The following is a 16,016-nucleotide window of genomic DNA, read 5'->3' as shown; positions in this document are numbered from 1 at the left end:
GAGTATCATATTCCCTGCAAAAGCAAAGTACTGCCTAGGTGGTAAATGAGGGACTTTTTGCGGAATTGGGGGAAAAAAAGAAAAAAAAAAAGCTGCCTTTCTGGAGACACCTTTCAACAATAGATGATGCTCTAGGCCTGGTGCAAACTCTATAAAGCTTCCACAACATAGATAAAAGCAAGTTACTGCGTCTGGAACACAACCAATATTGTAATTACAGCTTTTTTACTAACTAATGGCCCATTTGGGATTTTATTTTTATTTTTCCCTCCTAGAAACAGTGCAGATAAGCAGCGAGGAGGAGCGGCTGCAGGGCTGTCAGTTGAGCAGGGGGGTTATGGTTCTGCCCACCCGCCCCGTGTCCCCCCATCTCTGCGCAGCCTGAAGCTTCTCTGAGCGCGGGTTTGCATCTGCAGTTGGCAGCCAGTAGGTTTGGATTTGAGTGCAGTCTTGAACCCAGGTTTAAAATACCATAAGTACATATTGGTGTGACCAGAACATCTCACCGTCCTCAGAATTTTAGAAACAGGCGTTGTTTTTGAAAACGTATCTCCTTTGTTTCCCATCAGTAAATAGGATGGTCACTGTGCCTGCGCTGTATAGCTAGAGAAGAGGATGGTGCACGTTCAATCTTAAAGAGGCTTAAAGAGGCCTGAGTGTTTTCTTGGATATGGGAATGGTGACTGTGATTGAGCCAACACTGACTACATGAAGTCCTTCCTCGAGCAATAAATATTCAGTAATGTGGCTAAGGCACTGTTTATTCTCCGTACGCTTTGAGTCTGTCTCTATTTGAAGAGAAATTCCTTCCAATGTTTTTCCTGGGCAGTTGTTGGACGGATGCTGGGTCTGCTTTCAAAGCACTTGTCTGTAATACGCATCAGGTTACCCTGAGGTAAAATGGAAACCTTAGATGTTACTCCTGTAAATAAAGGTTTACATAATACATTGCACTGAACTTCTCACCATTGCATGTCTAAGAAAAAAAGGTCACTTTTGACATCAGTAACCTTTAGAGAGTGATGCGTAAAGAAAGGTAAAGAAAGTGACTGTTCACAGCACATTCCTTGCACTAGATCAAGAAGGTAGCAGAGGGCAAATGTTACTGCTTGCAACTCCCAAGGCTTGGCATTTTAAGCCTTAAAGGCAAGATTTGGTTTTAAAGCATGGGTCCTGTAAACACCACATGCCCAATTTTGCTCATTTGAGTAATTCCATTGGATTCCCTGGCACTAGTCACCTATGAAAAGCCACGTCTATAATGTATGTCTGTGTGGGGTCAGGACCTCAGCTCTTCATTTCTAAATGAGAAATTTCCTATAACACATTAACAGTCACAAAAGAGAGTGGGTTTGAATTTGGAACCAATTATCTATTTCTTAGTTTTACTGCTTTTGTGTCAAGACACTTGCCCAGCACCAAACATAAAAATAGTACCTTCCTGTAGGTCAGCAGTAAAACTGTTGTTGTGTCAATAGATTGAGGATTTCTGCTTGAACTTAATCCAGGAGATGTGTAGCAGAAGAGGGAACTTGGTGTTCTTGGGTGGAATCCACCCTGGAGGGCAGAACATCCTCTGGGCTGTGGGGATTGTTAGGTCTGGGGGCCAGAGCCCATGAGCAAGTGCTGGAGCTCACCTGCCCCTGCTACCGCGGAATCGTCCATAGCCCTGAACTTTGTGTTGTGGGGTGCAGAGGAACAGGAGATCCTGATGATAAATGGATTTTTGCTGCCTTTGTATTTGAAATATTGGCAAAACGTGTAGATTTTCAGACGCTGAAAAAAGCTGTAGTAGGAGCTATAGTCTCCTGCCTTTATGTATTTCTTGATCGTTGCCCAAAGATAATACAAAATGAATAGTTTGAATGATTGCCCCCGCATATATCTGTGACAATACTTGATGGCTTCTAACGTACCCTGCTTTTTTGGATGCCCAGCCCCTTCTTCACTTCCCTGTCCATCTCTCTCACTCCTCCCCCACAATTTAGAGAAAAAAGTTCTTTAGATAGCAAGCCCTTTGCTTCTGTGATGTACCAGGCAGCCTTCCTAGCCTGGCCTGGGTTACCACAAGAGCAATCACAACCTTGTTTACAGCTATCGGGTCGGTCAGGATTTCTTTCTGGGTATTTTTTTTTTTTTTTCCGCTAAAATACCCTATATATTGCCATCCAATTGTCCTGCATATTCCTGACGCTTCACTTGTACCATTAACGAGCCCTCGCCCGGCATACAGTGCTTTCTTTGTTCTCATCCGCGCCGATGGGCAGGGGGAGCGGGTGGTCCACGGAGCGGGTTTCGCTGAGCTGCAAAAGCGCGGAGAACCGGCCACGCACCTGCCGGCAGCACCCCTGCCCTCTTCCCAAAACGCGTGCAGACGAGACCCCGTGCAGTTAAAGATTTAAAGGCCTTTATTTCGGTGGGGTGGCCGCAGGTGGCTGCGCTGACAGCTGGTCACATGATGGCTGTCAGCGCTGGCGCTTCACCCGCTGCCTCCGCTCCCGGCTCCGGCACAAGCATCCCGCTGCTTCCAGGAATGTGAAGGCTGGGGGTGCAGTCTGGAAGGAGGCCACCTTGCTTTGGCCCCCCCTTCCCCCTCCTCCTTCTTGTCCGAGCGGGCTGAATTCCCGACGGTCGCGGCTCGTGGAGGTGCAGGACGGCGGCCGCAGTTGCCAGGGGACTTGGGTCATGAGACTCAACTCCCATCGCGTCCGCTGGAGGAGGATGGATGGGACTGACATCTACGCCCCAGCGGCTGCCAAAGCAGCGCTTGGCTTTCCCATGAATTAGATCGATCTTCTCTGCAGCAATAGACGGGAAGAGACAAAGGAGCGGGGCAGGCGGGCGATATTTCCTTGAGCAGAAATCCCGGGCTGTGCAACAGAATGGAGGGGCAGGATTCGGGTTATGAAACTCCAGGGCAGCACAAGCGCAGCCTGGTGCAAATGCCTATATTGTGCTTCAGCAAAGTGCTTGCTTTAAGGTGGTTTTTGTGATCCTGTTGCTAGGATTAAGCCTTTTGCATTGCAGCATGGAGAGTCTTTTGTTTGAGTTAAATTCAGACCTCTTGATATGTCACCTGACAGTCTTGTGGTTTTGGATGAATATGGCTCATTGCTATTATTAACCTGAGTTGGCAGCCGGGCACAACAGGAGTTTACAGGGATTCTGAAAAGTGGAACTGCCCGGGGGACAAAGATGCTTCCCAGGTACGGTCACTGCACAGTTCTTGAGATTATTTTATTTATTTGAAAGCTTAATATTTTCATTGTGATGACAGTACGTCTTTTCCAGAGTTGTGAACCTTTTAGAGATTAAATTTTTTAATGATTCTTCTTACAATTGTATCCTAAATGACGCTAATGTATTTTGTTTCCCTAAATTGCTTCTGTTGTACTTTTGCAAAGGGAAGTGCAGTCTACTTGCATAATGTAAAAACATTGTGTTAAATGCTAGTGAAAGTATCTGAAAGGAACTGTGTCTGGTCCGTGTGTGGTTTTTATTAAAACTGGTTTTTCAGAAGAGCACACAGCTTCTGTGTGTGTGCGTGTATGTACATATATTTGCATGCATGTATGTGCTTAAATCAGCTAAAAGCTGCACAGGTACTTTTTGAAAGGACATGCATGAATTACTCCCAAAAATATTCTATGAAATTACTAATGCTAATTGTAAATTCTAAAGCTGTGTAAATTGCAAAGTTACTCAACATGCGACACGTCTCTAACAAAACCTTCCAACCTACTTATTTTCAGTATCACACTCCAGATTATGGTTAATGTGTTGACTAGACTGCACCTAACCTGTATAGGTCTTTTTGCTTGTGGAAAGGCATCTGGCTCATGTATTGGACTTCAGAGTAAAAATTAGGTATCTTAATGAGAGCCAAGTAAAAAAAAATGAAAATAAACCCAAGTCAGCTTCATGTACAGTTGAAGAATTGAACAGAGCCAAGAACCCTGGAAGCCAACTGAAGTTGAGGTCCAAGTTTATTATACTGAGTGTGAAATATCTGGCTGACTGCATATGTGCCTAGTGTACAATATGTGCTTAGTATAAGCAGCAGAAGTTTCCTGGAGCTGAAGTAGTGCAGCTATTCAAGGTGAGGATCGCTAAGCTGGTAAATGAGTGAGACAGATTTATAGATGTAGGATGGAGCTGACCTCTGCGGTGCTGCAGTGCCTGTGGACACCTCACCCTCCTTCAAAAATGAAAAAGGGACGGCTTGGATTGTTTATTTTTTTCTAAAGACGTGTTATTTCCTTGCAATGAACCTGGAAAACGTAAGCGTTGCAAGCAGTCACCTGTCACGGGTGGTTCTCCATGAGAGGATCCACTGCCTCTCAGTCCTTCCAAGCTACCCAGAGCCCAGGTCCTTTGCCTTTTGTGAAACCCCCGCTGAGGTGGGAAGGAGAGGACATGTCACCTAAAGTGCTGGTAAACTCCTTCCAGCCACTCATCACAGGCTCCCTCCGTGGCCTTGGTCAAGTCACAAATGCTGGTTTTCTCTGCAGAATCAGCAGGCGTTCACCACAACTGTCACACAGCCCTGCAGTGACCTCAGCTCTTGTAAAGACAATTATCTTGCAAAATTTTTTCTAAGTATAGGTCCCGTGGTTTCTCTAGTTTAGGGATCTTCTTCCTCCTCACGGCCTTATGGTCACGTTATGTCACCAGCATTGAAATGGAAGCTCTCGCTGAAAATGCCGACTTTGCGAATTGGAGATGCAGTCTGGATCATCCTTATCATGTGAATCCTGATAAAGTTTTTTTGCGTTTCAGGTGTTATTAAAAAAATAAATAGCCTGCCTGTGCCTCTTTAAAAAAGGCTAATGGATGGTCTTGGAAAGCTGGAAGCATCATTAACATGCCGTACATTGCTGTTTTCATTGCTTCCAAATTAGTTATGCTCTTTCAGAAAGGTCTGCACAGCTGTCCTTGTACAATAATGGTCAAATAATAAATGAATTATTGAATTGCAGTAAGAAGGTATTAAAATAAGTACAATATCTCCCATGTGTCTTATACTCAGCTTTTGTTGTATCTTCTCAAAGCCAAAAGAAAAAAAGAATCCAGTAACAGATAAAAGAATTGTGCAGGAGAAAGGAATCCCTTGTTGGAAAAGGCCTTTCAGTCAGGGGTGAGATTTGTATGATCTGATGGTTGGACCATTTGCAAGATCCTAAATTCTGCTAGGTATATATGTACAGGCGAACATGCTTTGATGTGAACACACGTCTCTGTGGAACGCAGAGACAATCTGCGTCCAGAATATCCCAGCGCACCCAGTGGAACAGTCTCTTATTAATATAAGCTCTTCAAGAGAGGGATGGTCAGTCCAATGCTTGCATCAAAGTTGTCTGGGTCAGAGCACCCCCATAACAACCACGGGATGTGAAGAGCATGGTCTGCAGGAGCTGGAGATGAGCCCTGGGGCTCCCTGGACCTCTGTGGTGCTGCTCACCCACCGGGGCGCAGCGACACCTTTCCTCGGCGCGGAGGGCACGGGGCAAGGTGGCCCTGCCGGCCGCTCTGCCCTGGCCGCGCTGCCAGCCTTTTAAAAAGGTGCTAGCACGAAAAACACGCAGAACAGATAAGCTAGCATAAACTATAAATATCATTTGCGTAGATGCTTTTAAAAATAGTTGGAAGTGATTCATCACTAGGCAGTTTTTATAACTATGGGTAACATGAGGTAGGAAAACAATAGTTTGACTGATAGTTTCAACTTACTTTTTCAATGATTAGTCATATTTTGGTTTTGAGCAACTTAACTTTTTTAGCGTACTCTTTTGCAATTCCTGCCTGCTTAAGGTCTTCATCAGTTTGCTTCAATTGCTTTTCTTTAAGACTTTTAAAAAATCTGTGTTAATTATTAGAAAGTAATTGGATACTACCTAAGCTGTATTAGTATGACGTTTTTTTAAAAGTAAGGCCTCAGGCAGGAGGAAAAATAGTATTAAACTAAACCCTTAATGTAATGAAGAGGTGCCGTTCATATTGTAGTGGAAATGAGGAGCAAAGAATGTCCTTGCTTTCAACTACAGGGAAAAATCTTGTCTTTTAATTGGTGGAGTGGTAACGAAAGATTTCTGTGTCTGTCGTTTCATCTATTAAAACTTGCACGGAGTGTAATAATACCAGTTTAAAGCCGTTCAGCTGCCTCTTGCTGAGAAATGTCTATAGCAGTAATAAATTCCAGGCATTAGATACATGAGAAAATCTATCCTTGGAGAGAATTTGGAGCTCTGGATTGCCATGCAAGTCACAGTAGAGGTGTCAGGAAGCATGTAATGGATCTGTAAATGTAAACTTCAAATAATATTCCTAGTGGTTGAATATGAAAAAGACAGGAAAACGAAACGGGTGAAAGAGAGAGAAGAGCTGAACAGTTGTAGCGCTTAAGTGTGAACGTGCATTAAAATATCATTTTTCGGGCCTTGATTTCATGATTATTAGTTTCTAATATATTTTCTTGTGGAAGTTTGCCTTTCTGTCCCAAATAATTCCTTTTCCTTTATGCTTTGTACTTGCATTAGCATCTGGGGGTGGGGGGGCTGGACCAGGTGGCCCCCAGAGGCCCCTTCCAACCTCAACCCGGTAGTGATTTTGTGAGATCTGGTTTTATGTGATTTGCTTCTGAAATATCCCACACAGCGTCCCTACATTGGTGATTTCTACCCCATTCTATTCACACGGGTATTTCTGAACATCTCATTCTAGAGGAATTACTATTGGTGTAGTGGAGGTCTCCACAGGCCTGTTCAGAAACATGGAGTGTCTCAAAAAGATGGACTCAATGTCAAATTGAAATTACTTGGAAATTGGGTCTGTCTTTTTGAGACATCCTGTAATTTGTTTATCGCTATTTCTTTTCTTGCACCAGATGTGAACTCACAGCACTGACTGTGGCAAAGTCACGGACGCTTCTGCTGGTGGAAAGATTGTTGGGTGTTTCTTGTTGGTAGTTTTTATGTTTGTTTGTTCGGAGTTTGGTTTTGTTTTGTTTTCCTTTAAATATGTTCAGTTTCAAAGAAAGATCAGAGAGTGGTAGATAGGTCACGCAGGAAAACGTCCTCATTAAGAGAGCCGTCATTTCCAGAACAGCGTGGGAGATGGAGACTCACCTTTCATTAACATTACTAGAACGTCTGATTCTACGTCTCCTGGTTTTCCTGTAAGAATCTCAAGAAAACATCAGTTAAATGTCAGAGTTAGTTTCCATTTATAAACAGAACTAATTATATTCAGAAGATCTAGGTCAGTTTTCATCCCCCCTGAGGAGCAGCGCTGGAGTGTTGCCCTGTTATATTTGTTTTGAGAATGTGCCCTGTGCATTGCATGTAGGAATTTGTACGTTTCTGGGGATAATCTGCTCAGATATCGCGCTTAATGGTACTTTAAAGCTTCTCCCCATCCCGCTTCCCCCAGACAAATGTGCTGGGCTGGGAGCGGTGGGTGAGCTGGAGGTGCCAGTCGGCCGCTGTTTACTGTCTGTCTAAATGAACTTTCCCCCAGCTCTCTTAAAAGTTTCTTCTGGTTTGGGAAGTGGCCCTTTATTGCCAGGGAATGTTTTTGCAAGGCCGAAATGTGCTTAAGGACTCTATTATGTAACACAGATAACGCTTATTTGGAATTATCGCGAATTAGGATGGATAATATCTACTAAATGCTTGTCTAGAGAAAGTTAAAATGTCATGTGAAGAAGCTGAGAAGTAAACAAGCTCTTGTTACCTTGATCAAATATGTTTCTGAATACAGCAAGAGTTTTATATTTAGCTTTCTCTCCTCTTCGTGTGTAATCTGCTCTGGGAGCTTTTTATAAGTAGACGACTTTCCTAAGATCTGGAACAGCTACTGCCCTTCTTTGCCAGTAATTTCAAAGTCAAATATCAAAAGTACTAGGTAATGGAAGATGTGCTTTTGTCTGAGGGCGAAGGAGATTCAAATACGTTGCAAGGGTGGAGCAAGCAATAAGCACCTTTTTGGCAAGCAATTTGTTGTTGTTGTTGTCACATACAGTGGCCTATCTGGAAGTAAAATTAGTTTCCTGACTTCCACTGATTTCACTTAACCCTAAGGAGGTGGTTCCTCCGGGAAGCCAGATTGTCCATGGTCTCATTTGGCTCCTCACCTTCAGCAGAAGTCGGGAACCGTCCCCAACTGTGGTGCCTTTGGGCCTCTCGGTAGCACTCTCCAAATGTGCATCAAACAGTATGGATTTGGTTTCCTCACGTTTTCAGAAATGCAAGATGGGGCTTATTAGCTGAGCCCTCGATAAATGAAAGCTCTGCTCTGAGTTTGTCACTGTGCTTGTGTTTTGGTGCAGAATTTGCTCAGTTTGCAGTCTGCCCTTGGCATGGGCATGGACCTCCGTGGACAATGCGTGGCCTTAGGTGCCCTAGCAGAGACGTTGCAAAGCTCTTTTCCCCCGAATCTAGACATCAAGTTATTTCAGTTTCAAATTGCTCAAGCTTTTTTCTTGTAATAAGTTGCTTTTGACATTTGTTGCACACTGTCTTCTCTGCAGCTTCTGTTTTTCTTTCCTGTTGCTAAATGGTGGGGCTGAGCAGATTAGCAAATGGATTTCCTCTCTCAAGAGAGCGAGTAACTGTATGACTTGGTGCTTAGTTTCACCTGGCTGGGACTACACTAAGTGTAAAGCCTTTGAATTTATATTGGACAGTCCTACAAACTTCTGATAGGCAACCGTGGCTTTGGTGATCAAACTGATTCTCTGCTGTGACCTGCTAAAGAAGTTGTTGGGTTACAAATTGTCATTAGTGTACTGATGAGATAAAGCATGGGCGCAGAGATGGAAACCTTTTGGTTGGTGTGAATTAGAAGGACAGAGGAGGGGAAAATTTACCGTAGCCTTGGAGTCTAGCATGCCACGTTTACTTTCATCTCCATTATCATTTATGGGTGTCTTTTTGCTGAAATGAATGTACAGCTGCTTCTTGTGAACTGGGAGCCTGGATCCTTCATTAATGGCTGGAAAGTTCCAGGTCCTCATTTCCCACCTTGCTATTTTATGCTAACGCCGCTTGCCTAAAAGCCAAGGATAGAATTTCATTTGATCTAGGAAATGGCTCGTAACTAGCTGAAAGATGATTCCTCTTCATTTCGTGGATAGAACAGGCATCTCGTTTCCTATCTTCCAAGAACTGAGAAGCTATCAGTGAAAATGGATTCCCGAGCCCATGGGCAACAATGTTTGCTGGGCTTTAAAGTGATGACTGGCTTTTTAAAATGGAAACGTAAGGTGTTGGCTACAAAGCAACCATAAAGGCAAGATCATGCCATGGTGGTCAAGCCTGAGCTGTGCAAGTTGTCCCTTTGCAGAGCTGCTGTGAAGTCAGCGGCCCTGGGGAAGGCAGAGGCTCAGCAGAGTCCTGTCCTTGCTCCTGGCTGCAGCAGCGCTTTCGGAAGAGGTGTGTTGGGAGGGACTGGGGTGTGTGCTTTGCTGACCCACACAGCAGCACTGCCTGCAATCGTATTGGCTTAAGTGGAGATTATTTCTAAGCCTGAATGCAGCAAGAACCTGAGTGTAGTCAGAACCAGGCTGCACGTGGCTCTCTGTTGCCCAGCATCACGGTGTGTTTATTAGTACCTGAGGAAGGTTAGGAAAGGTATTTTGCATTTTTTCAGCTGTGGAGTTCAGTGCCTTGCCAACCCATGGGGCTGAAAACCCATGGCTGCTAATGCAGAACTTCATTACTTAAGGGAGAGGTCAGTGTGAATGTATACTACTTTTTTTTTTTTTTTTTTCCCCTTTGAATTGTGAATGCTTTCAAGCTAATGCTTGCAATGATGAGGGACTCATTTTTTTGTCTTTAAACACAAAACCTGAGTTCTTCTGTGAATTTGATTTCAAGAAGGTAGAGCTTGAAGAAAACATGAAATATGCACAAGAGCTAGTAATGCTGTGCACATTGTTGTGGAGTGGTTGTAGTGGACTGGTGCCCTTTTATGCCAGTGTAATTTGGCTACTTGCAAGTGTAGGGGAAAGGAAAAAAAAAGCACAGTTCTGGCTATCAGATCAAAGGGGTTTATGAAATGACATTGTATTTGCTGGATTTTATGTTTTAATAAAGTTGGATATACAGATAATGTTGAAAGAACAGTGTAATAAAGAGATGTGGTAATTGATCCTTCTGCTCTTTTCTTTTTTAATTAAAGCTGGCCTTTGCCGGAGTTTGACCCGAGTCAGATCCGACTGATTGTGTATCAGGACTGTGAAAGAAGAGGACGGAATGTCCTATTTGACTCCAGTGCTAAAAGAAAAATAGAGGATGTTTCGGTGTCGGTGAGTATTTTACTTTATGTGCTTATAGTCTATGTTTTTTTAAATTGTAAGGTTGATAGATCACAAATGTTCTGTTTTATTCTCATTAACATTTAAATGTCGGTTATATGCAGGGCTATATTTAAATGCCTGTTAAGTTGCAAATTATTCAGGCTTCAGTGATTTCACTCTTAACAGCTTTAACTGCTATAGTGATCTTTTTATTCCTGGGCTCTTCTACTTTCTGCTCTTCCAGAGAGGAGGATTCCCTCCTGGGGCTGCAGCTGGCAGTGCGAGGGGCTGAGGCAGGGCAGAAACTGATACGTATGGATGTGCTTTTATGCCATGGTGGGGTCTGCATTCTTAATCGGAAGGTCCTCCCAGTCCTGTGTCCTCTTCTGTCCTGCTTGATTAGCTTTTGCCAGTTGTTGTTTCTGTGCTTTGCTGACAGTTGTTTCACACAAAGTTACTTGAAAACTTTTCCTCTCTTTTTGCCTTTGGCATGGTCTGCATGGTAATCTATTAATTGAAACCGTAGTGGATTCAGTCAGATGAGGATACTTCCTTCTAAGTGCTCTGGCCAGAAGATTAATTTCTAGCCACAGTGCTATTGTAAGTGGTTGTGTGAGGCCGGACGACTTATTTAGCTGCTTTGAACTTCCTTTTCACCATCTCTAAAAACATGTGCAAAACATTTTAAGCTCTGCAAGCAGAAAGCACTGCGTGAACTGAAATTTATGATCCCAGTTGCTTTTACCCATAGGACCTGCTAGGTTCTGTAAGCAGGAGTACACAAGATAACGTGTTACCCCCAAGCCCTGGTTTTCATGTTGGGTGTTGGAGTGCAGCCAGAAGATTCTTCATCCAGCTTTGTAAATTTTTCCAGCTTGTTGCTGAGTGCTGCCAGCCTGATGCTTCCCACCCTGGTCCCAAGTGCTTCCTCCATCCACACATCCTAACCCTGAGAGTCAGTTTGTGTCTCACCAGACACTAACTTCCAAGCTTCTCCATCGCTTACTCTGGCACTTTTATAGCCATGAATCAAGATCCCAATTTCCTAGTACTTTGTGAGAATTTGTGAGGTAAAGCAGGCTTCACAAATGTTGAACTAAATATAGCTTTCTTTTTATTTTTAACTTGTTAGAATGGCTTTATAATTTATAGGTTCCTGTTCTTGTAGGTGTTCTTGCCAGGAAAACAGGTTTTTAAAGACAAGAGTTCTTTAAAGTGGTTTATTGGTATGAATTGCTGGCTATGCTTATTACTATTACTTCATTACTTCTAAAGTATTACTTCATTGCTTCTAAAGTATTACTTCATTACTTCTAAAGTATTACTTCATTACTTCTAAAGTATTACTTCATTAATAAAAAGACACTGTACAGTATAAATCCTCTTGCCTTATTTTGGTTGATTTCTTGAAAGCCTAAATCCTCTTTAAGATAGATCTGTACTTGCATGGTGAACTCGCAAACTTCACTGCCTTGGTTAATTTCAGAAAGATTGGGGACTGTGGCAGCTCAACAGCAACAGAATAAATGGCTGATAATGAAGTTAATATGGTTCCATATTAATATCCCCTTTATTTTTCTTTGCTAAGGGGGAGGGGAGAGGGAAATAGCTGTATTCACCATCTCTGTGAAATGAGTATGTGACACTGGTGGAGGAAGACTCTTCCCAGGGTGTTTGCAATGCCTACCACTCAACTCTAGTAACTTGATATATTTCTTCTTTTTTGTGTTATTAGGAGAGTTTGAAAGAGAATATATTGAAATGTTTGTTTGCTATGATATCTGCCTGCTGCGGCACTCAGATAATGTCATATCAGGCAAAACTTGCCTCATAAAACAAAACTTTGCAATAGCAGAAACATTATGCAGGTAAAAACGTGCAGAAGAGTCCTCGGCTCGGCTTGCTGTGAGCTGAGTGCAGGCTTGCGCAGTTAGCAGTATGTACTGGCCATTTTCAAGGAATTGCATAGTTTATTTTTCTCGTTCGTTATCATGATTTTCATTAATAAAGACACACCCTGCCTATACAAAGCCCGATCTTGGCACTAAGCACATTCCAAAGCACTTTTGCCCTTTTGCAGCAAGACGTGTGTGGGCCGGGTGCTCTCCCTTCTGAAAGGGTATCTGTTCACCGCCTCCCAAAGGCCAACACTTTCTGCATCTCTCTCCCCCTTCCCCCTTTTCCTAATGTGATTTATACCTCTGGATTTACAAATAACACTAGGGGGGAGATTTGCAAGCGTGCCTAGCCATGGCCAGGCCATTCTGGTTGAAGTCTAATCAGTCTCATGCAGAGAACCCAGAGGGTGCCAGTTTTCTTTTATGTTGTGCTCTTCAGTTCCTATTTTCTGATACTTCTGAGACGTGTAACAAAATTGTCTAATTGAATGCAATTGTAATGTAAGATTTGTATGCCTGCAGCAAGGTGAGATGTACTTCGCTCTGTATATCTAATGTCTACAGATGTTGAGAGTTGTGTGTGGTGGATCAAGGTTGAACGTGGCTCAGTCATTTGAATTCTGTAAGAGGAGGTACGATTATAAAATTTAAGGAGCATCAGAGCAAACCTTTCCAGACACAGATGTTTCAAGAAATAAAACAGTAGGCTCTGGCTCTTTGAGTGAAAACTGCAGCGTTTGTGCTCACACCAAGTTGGGCTCTTCATATTATCTGTGAGGGAAATGTGACTGTAACACAAATAAGGGGGTTGTGTTTTCATTAGATATTAGATTGGCCTCTTTGCGTCTTCAATAAAGCTAAGTATTAGGTAAACAAGAATTTTGGAAGGACTTGTTGCACAGAGACAGACAGAAGGCAGCTGAGACTTTGCAGTATTGCCATTAAAATATTTTAATTGCGCAGAAGCGATGTTTTCCTCAGGTATTTCTGGAGTTAAACTTGGCGAGCAAAGCCAAGAAGCAGTCTGGTGACTGGGAGGGCTGGCGGCCGCGCACCGGGAATGTTGGCCGCGGGCTGTGCCAGGCGTTTCCCCGAGCCCAGGCAGGGATCCGCCTCGGGCAGCTGCGGGCGCTTGGCCTGGGGGAGGCAGAGAGATTCCCCTTTGTGAGTCCCGCACCTTTTTTGGTGCTGAGCAGGAGAGGATCTTCCCCGGCTTTCCAGGGCATGGGCTATTGATCAGCCGGGCTCTGCAAGCAGAGCTGAAAGGCTGGTGGCCTCGTGAGCATCAGAAGATTGGGCAGCTCTCCTGTTTGAGCTCTGCCGGGGTATCCCAGAAGACAGTGGCTGCGCTTTCCAGCCCTGTGACACTCAAGTCATGAACGAATGTATCACGACAGGCGTTTGCATATTGGGTATATCAGGGCAGTGTGTGATATGAGAAGTAGGCATTAGTGATGCCTTTACTAAACAGCTTCAGTCCACACCCAAACATCCACATCTCTTGAGTTTTTGGGTATCAAAGTACTTCTACAGGCAAGCTGGTGGGTTTGATCTGCTCTAGAGAGTTACTTCAGAGTTTGCCCCTCATACTAAGAAGTCTCTCATTTCTAATGAGACAGTATTACTTGATTTGCAGGTGATAGTATTACAGGCTATGACCGATTGCTACTGGCAGACTCATTTCTGTGCTTGTCTGCTCGTTTTGCTCCAGCATCTCCCTGCATGGCGCCCATTGGGTTGTGCAGAGCTCCCAAGCTTGAGCTGCATGTGAACACAGGTATACTCTTCCAAGAGCTGCAATACCCAGCCTGGTTTGAATTTCAAATCAAGCATGACAAGCAGCTCCTTCTCCTTTTTAAAGTGCAGAGGCCAAGTGGCCCAGCCAGTGCTGAGCTTTCAGCCTTGGCTCTGCCTTTCCTGACTCTTGTGTGCTTGGCTTCTCAACCTTGACACTGCATTCATGCTAACCTTACACAGAGACCGAGATGTATTTTACTCTGCTGCCAGTGTTGTGTGACGCATGAGTTATGTCACCATAAAATATCAGCATGCAAAGACCAGCTGAAGTATGAGGAGTTTTCCCCCAAGGGCTGGGGTAAGGATGGCACAGAAGTGGGGAGTAAACCAAAGAAGAAGGTGGGAAGGGAAACCTTGCGTCAAGGCTTTCCTTGGAGCAGACAGAATGAGTTCAGGGACGGGGGTTAGTTGTCTCATTTAACTGCTCATTTTCCCATTTTTATGATGTCTGCTTGTGATTTATGACAAGATGGCATTTGGGTTTGACTGCAGAGATGTGCTGATGGACAAGTAAGAAGCTAAAAGATTTCCTAAATCTAAAGATCAGCCTAGAGGAAGGTGTGGAGTCCAGGGAGGAAGAAAGGTGTCAAGGGACCACGAGGAAGAGGAGGGAGGAAAGAAGGCAAGAGCCAAGCTCTGCACTAAGCAGAGATCCAGAGTTCGGGTGCTTTGGCTGGGAAGGGGGAAAGACAAGGAATCAGACGAGGACAGTGGCTTGTTCCCAGGACCCAGGGTCAGAAGAGGATTTTCAGAAGCAGGGTTTGTTTTGGGTTTTTTTTAAGAAATGAAAGAGTAGCCCGGGGTGCAGAATTTGAGATTGAGAGGTGCGATAGTGGACTTGGATTTGGGGAGCAAAAAGTTTGCCACGTAACCTGGTCATCTTTATCTTTGGGATAATTTAACTGAAAAGTCATATGATACTCAGTCTCCTACTGTGGCAATTTCTATCGCTCCAAATGTCGTATTTATCCCAAAGTAGAAAAATGGCATGCTGATTTAAACAAGCCAGGATTAGCCACGTGTTCTAATATACTTCAGCACTGGATAAATGTTGAGCAGCAAATTGGTTTGAGGGATTAGTAATTAGTGAGCCTTTTGCTTTTGGGTGAGTTGTGTGAAATGGAAACTCTGGTCTCTGGCTCTTGGTGGGCAGGTTTGCAAAGACTCAGGCTGAGCATGCAGACCGAGTCGCACCTTCTTTGCCATGCTTATTCCCTCTAAACAGAAATGGAAGAACACAAGTGAAGTGGAGGAGTATAGGGTTGTCTTTACTTCTTTCACTGACCTGTGAGTAATAGAGGAACTTGATGATTCTGGAAATACAGGGAAAATGTAGCACTTGACAGCTGCGTTTTAGGAAAGATATCTGAACTTTTACAGCAGCACTCAAATATATATTAATAAAGCAAAAGAGTTAATTTATCTATTTTGCAATATTTTTTTCATCTTTGCTGAATAACCAGCTCTAGAAATGAAGTACAGAGCTCTCAAAAAATGGCAACTTTACTTGGATACATAGATTTCTCTATCACTACCACCACAGTGGTATTTGAGCACCTGCTGTTGCAGAGAGGTAGAAAAGAGTAAAACATATGATGACATTTCTCTTTCCTTCTGTCCCTCACAGCCCTAACACACATCAGTCTGGATTTAGTTCAATGCACCAGGCTCCTTTCAACTGTCTTATTATCCCCAACCCCAAACTCACCCAGCAGAAATTCTTCTTCCTGTGCACAGCACTGGGCACGTTCTTTCCATTTACCGAGGAATTTATAGACCTTGTGGCAGAGAGTTAAAGGTCTTTGCTGATAGAGCTGAAGATATTCCAGAAGCAGAACTGTAGGAGAAAACTACTTTGTACCCTGTCGTACTATAAAGCCATTTTACTCTAAGTTATCTGCAGCACTACCTGACAGGTCTTTGGAGCTGGGTGGCATCTGCAGCGAGTTGGCAGAGAAGGAACAAAGAGCGTGAGCCCAGCGGGGAGAGCAGCATGGCAGGCAGGACCGGCAGCTGCCTACGGC

At 43.8% G+C, this 16,016-nt stretch overlaps 1 protein-coding gene across 2 annotated transcripts in view; it reads left to right on the top strand.

The window, feature by feature from the left end:
* The window catches only part of FNIP1 (folliculin interacting protein 1), a 67,419-nt gene that overhangs the window by 19,427 nt on the left and 31,976 nt on the right, over positions 1-16,016 (top strand). Inside the window, exons 1-2 of one of the 2 annotated variants that reach the window (XM_065644447.1) lie at positions 2,568-3,206; positions 10,180-10,306. In XM_065644447.1, coding sequence (XP_065500519.1) covers positions 3,196-3,206; positions 10,180-10,306 — 138 coding nt within the window. In that variant the 5' untranslated portion in view covers positions 2,568-3,195. Of the gene's footprint in view, positions 1-2,567; positions 3,207-10,179; positions 10,307-16,016 lie in introns of those variants that run through there. The other variant, XM_065644448.1, reaches the window with a different exon arrangement.

The sequence above is a fragment of the Caloenas nicobarica genome, chromosome 13, assembly GCF_036013445.1.
Source record: "Caloenas nicobarica isolate bCalNic1 chromosome 13, bCalNic1.hap1, whole genome shotgun sequence".
In the NCBI taxonomy this organism is placed as follows: Eukaryota; Metazoa; Chordata; class Aves; order Columbiformes; family Columbidae; genus Caloenas; species Caloenas nicobarica.
This window is presented reverse-complemented; position numbering and strand designations above follow the sequence as displayed.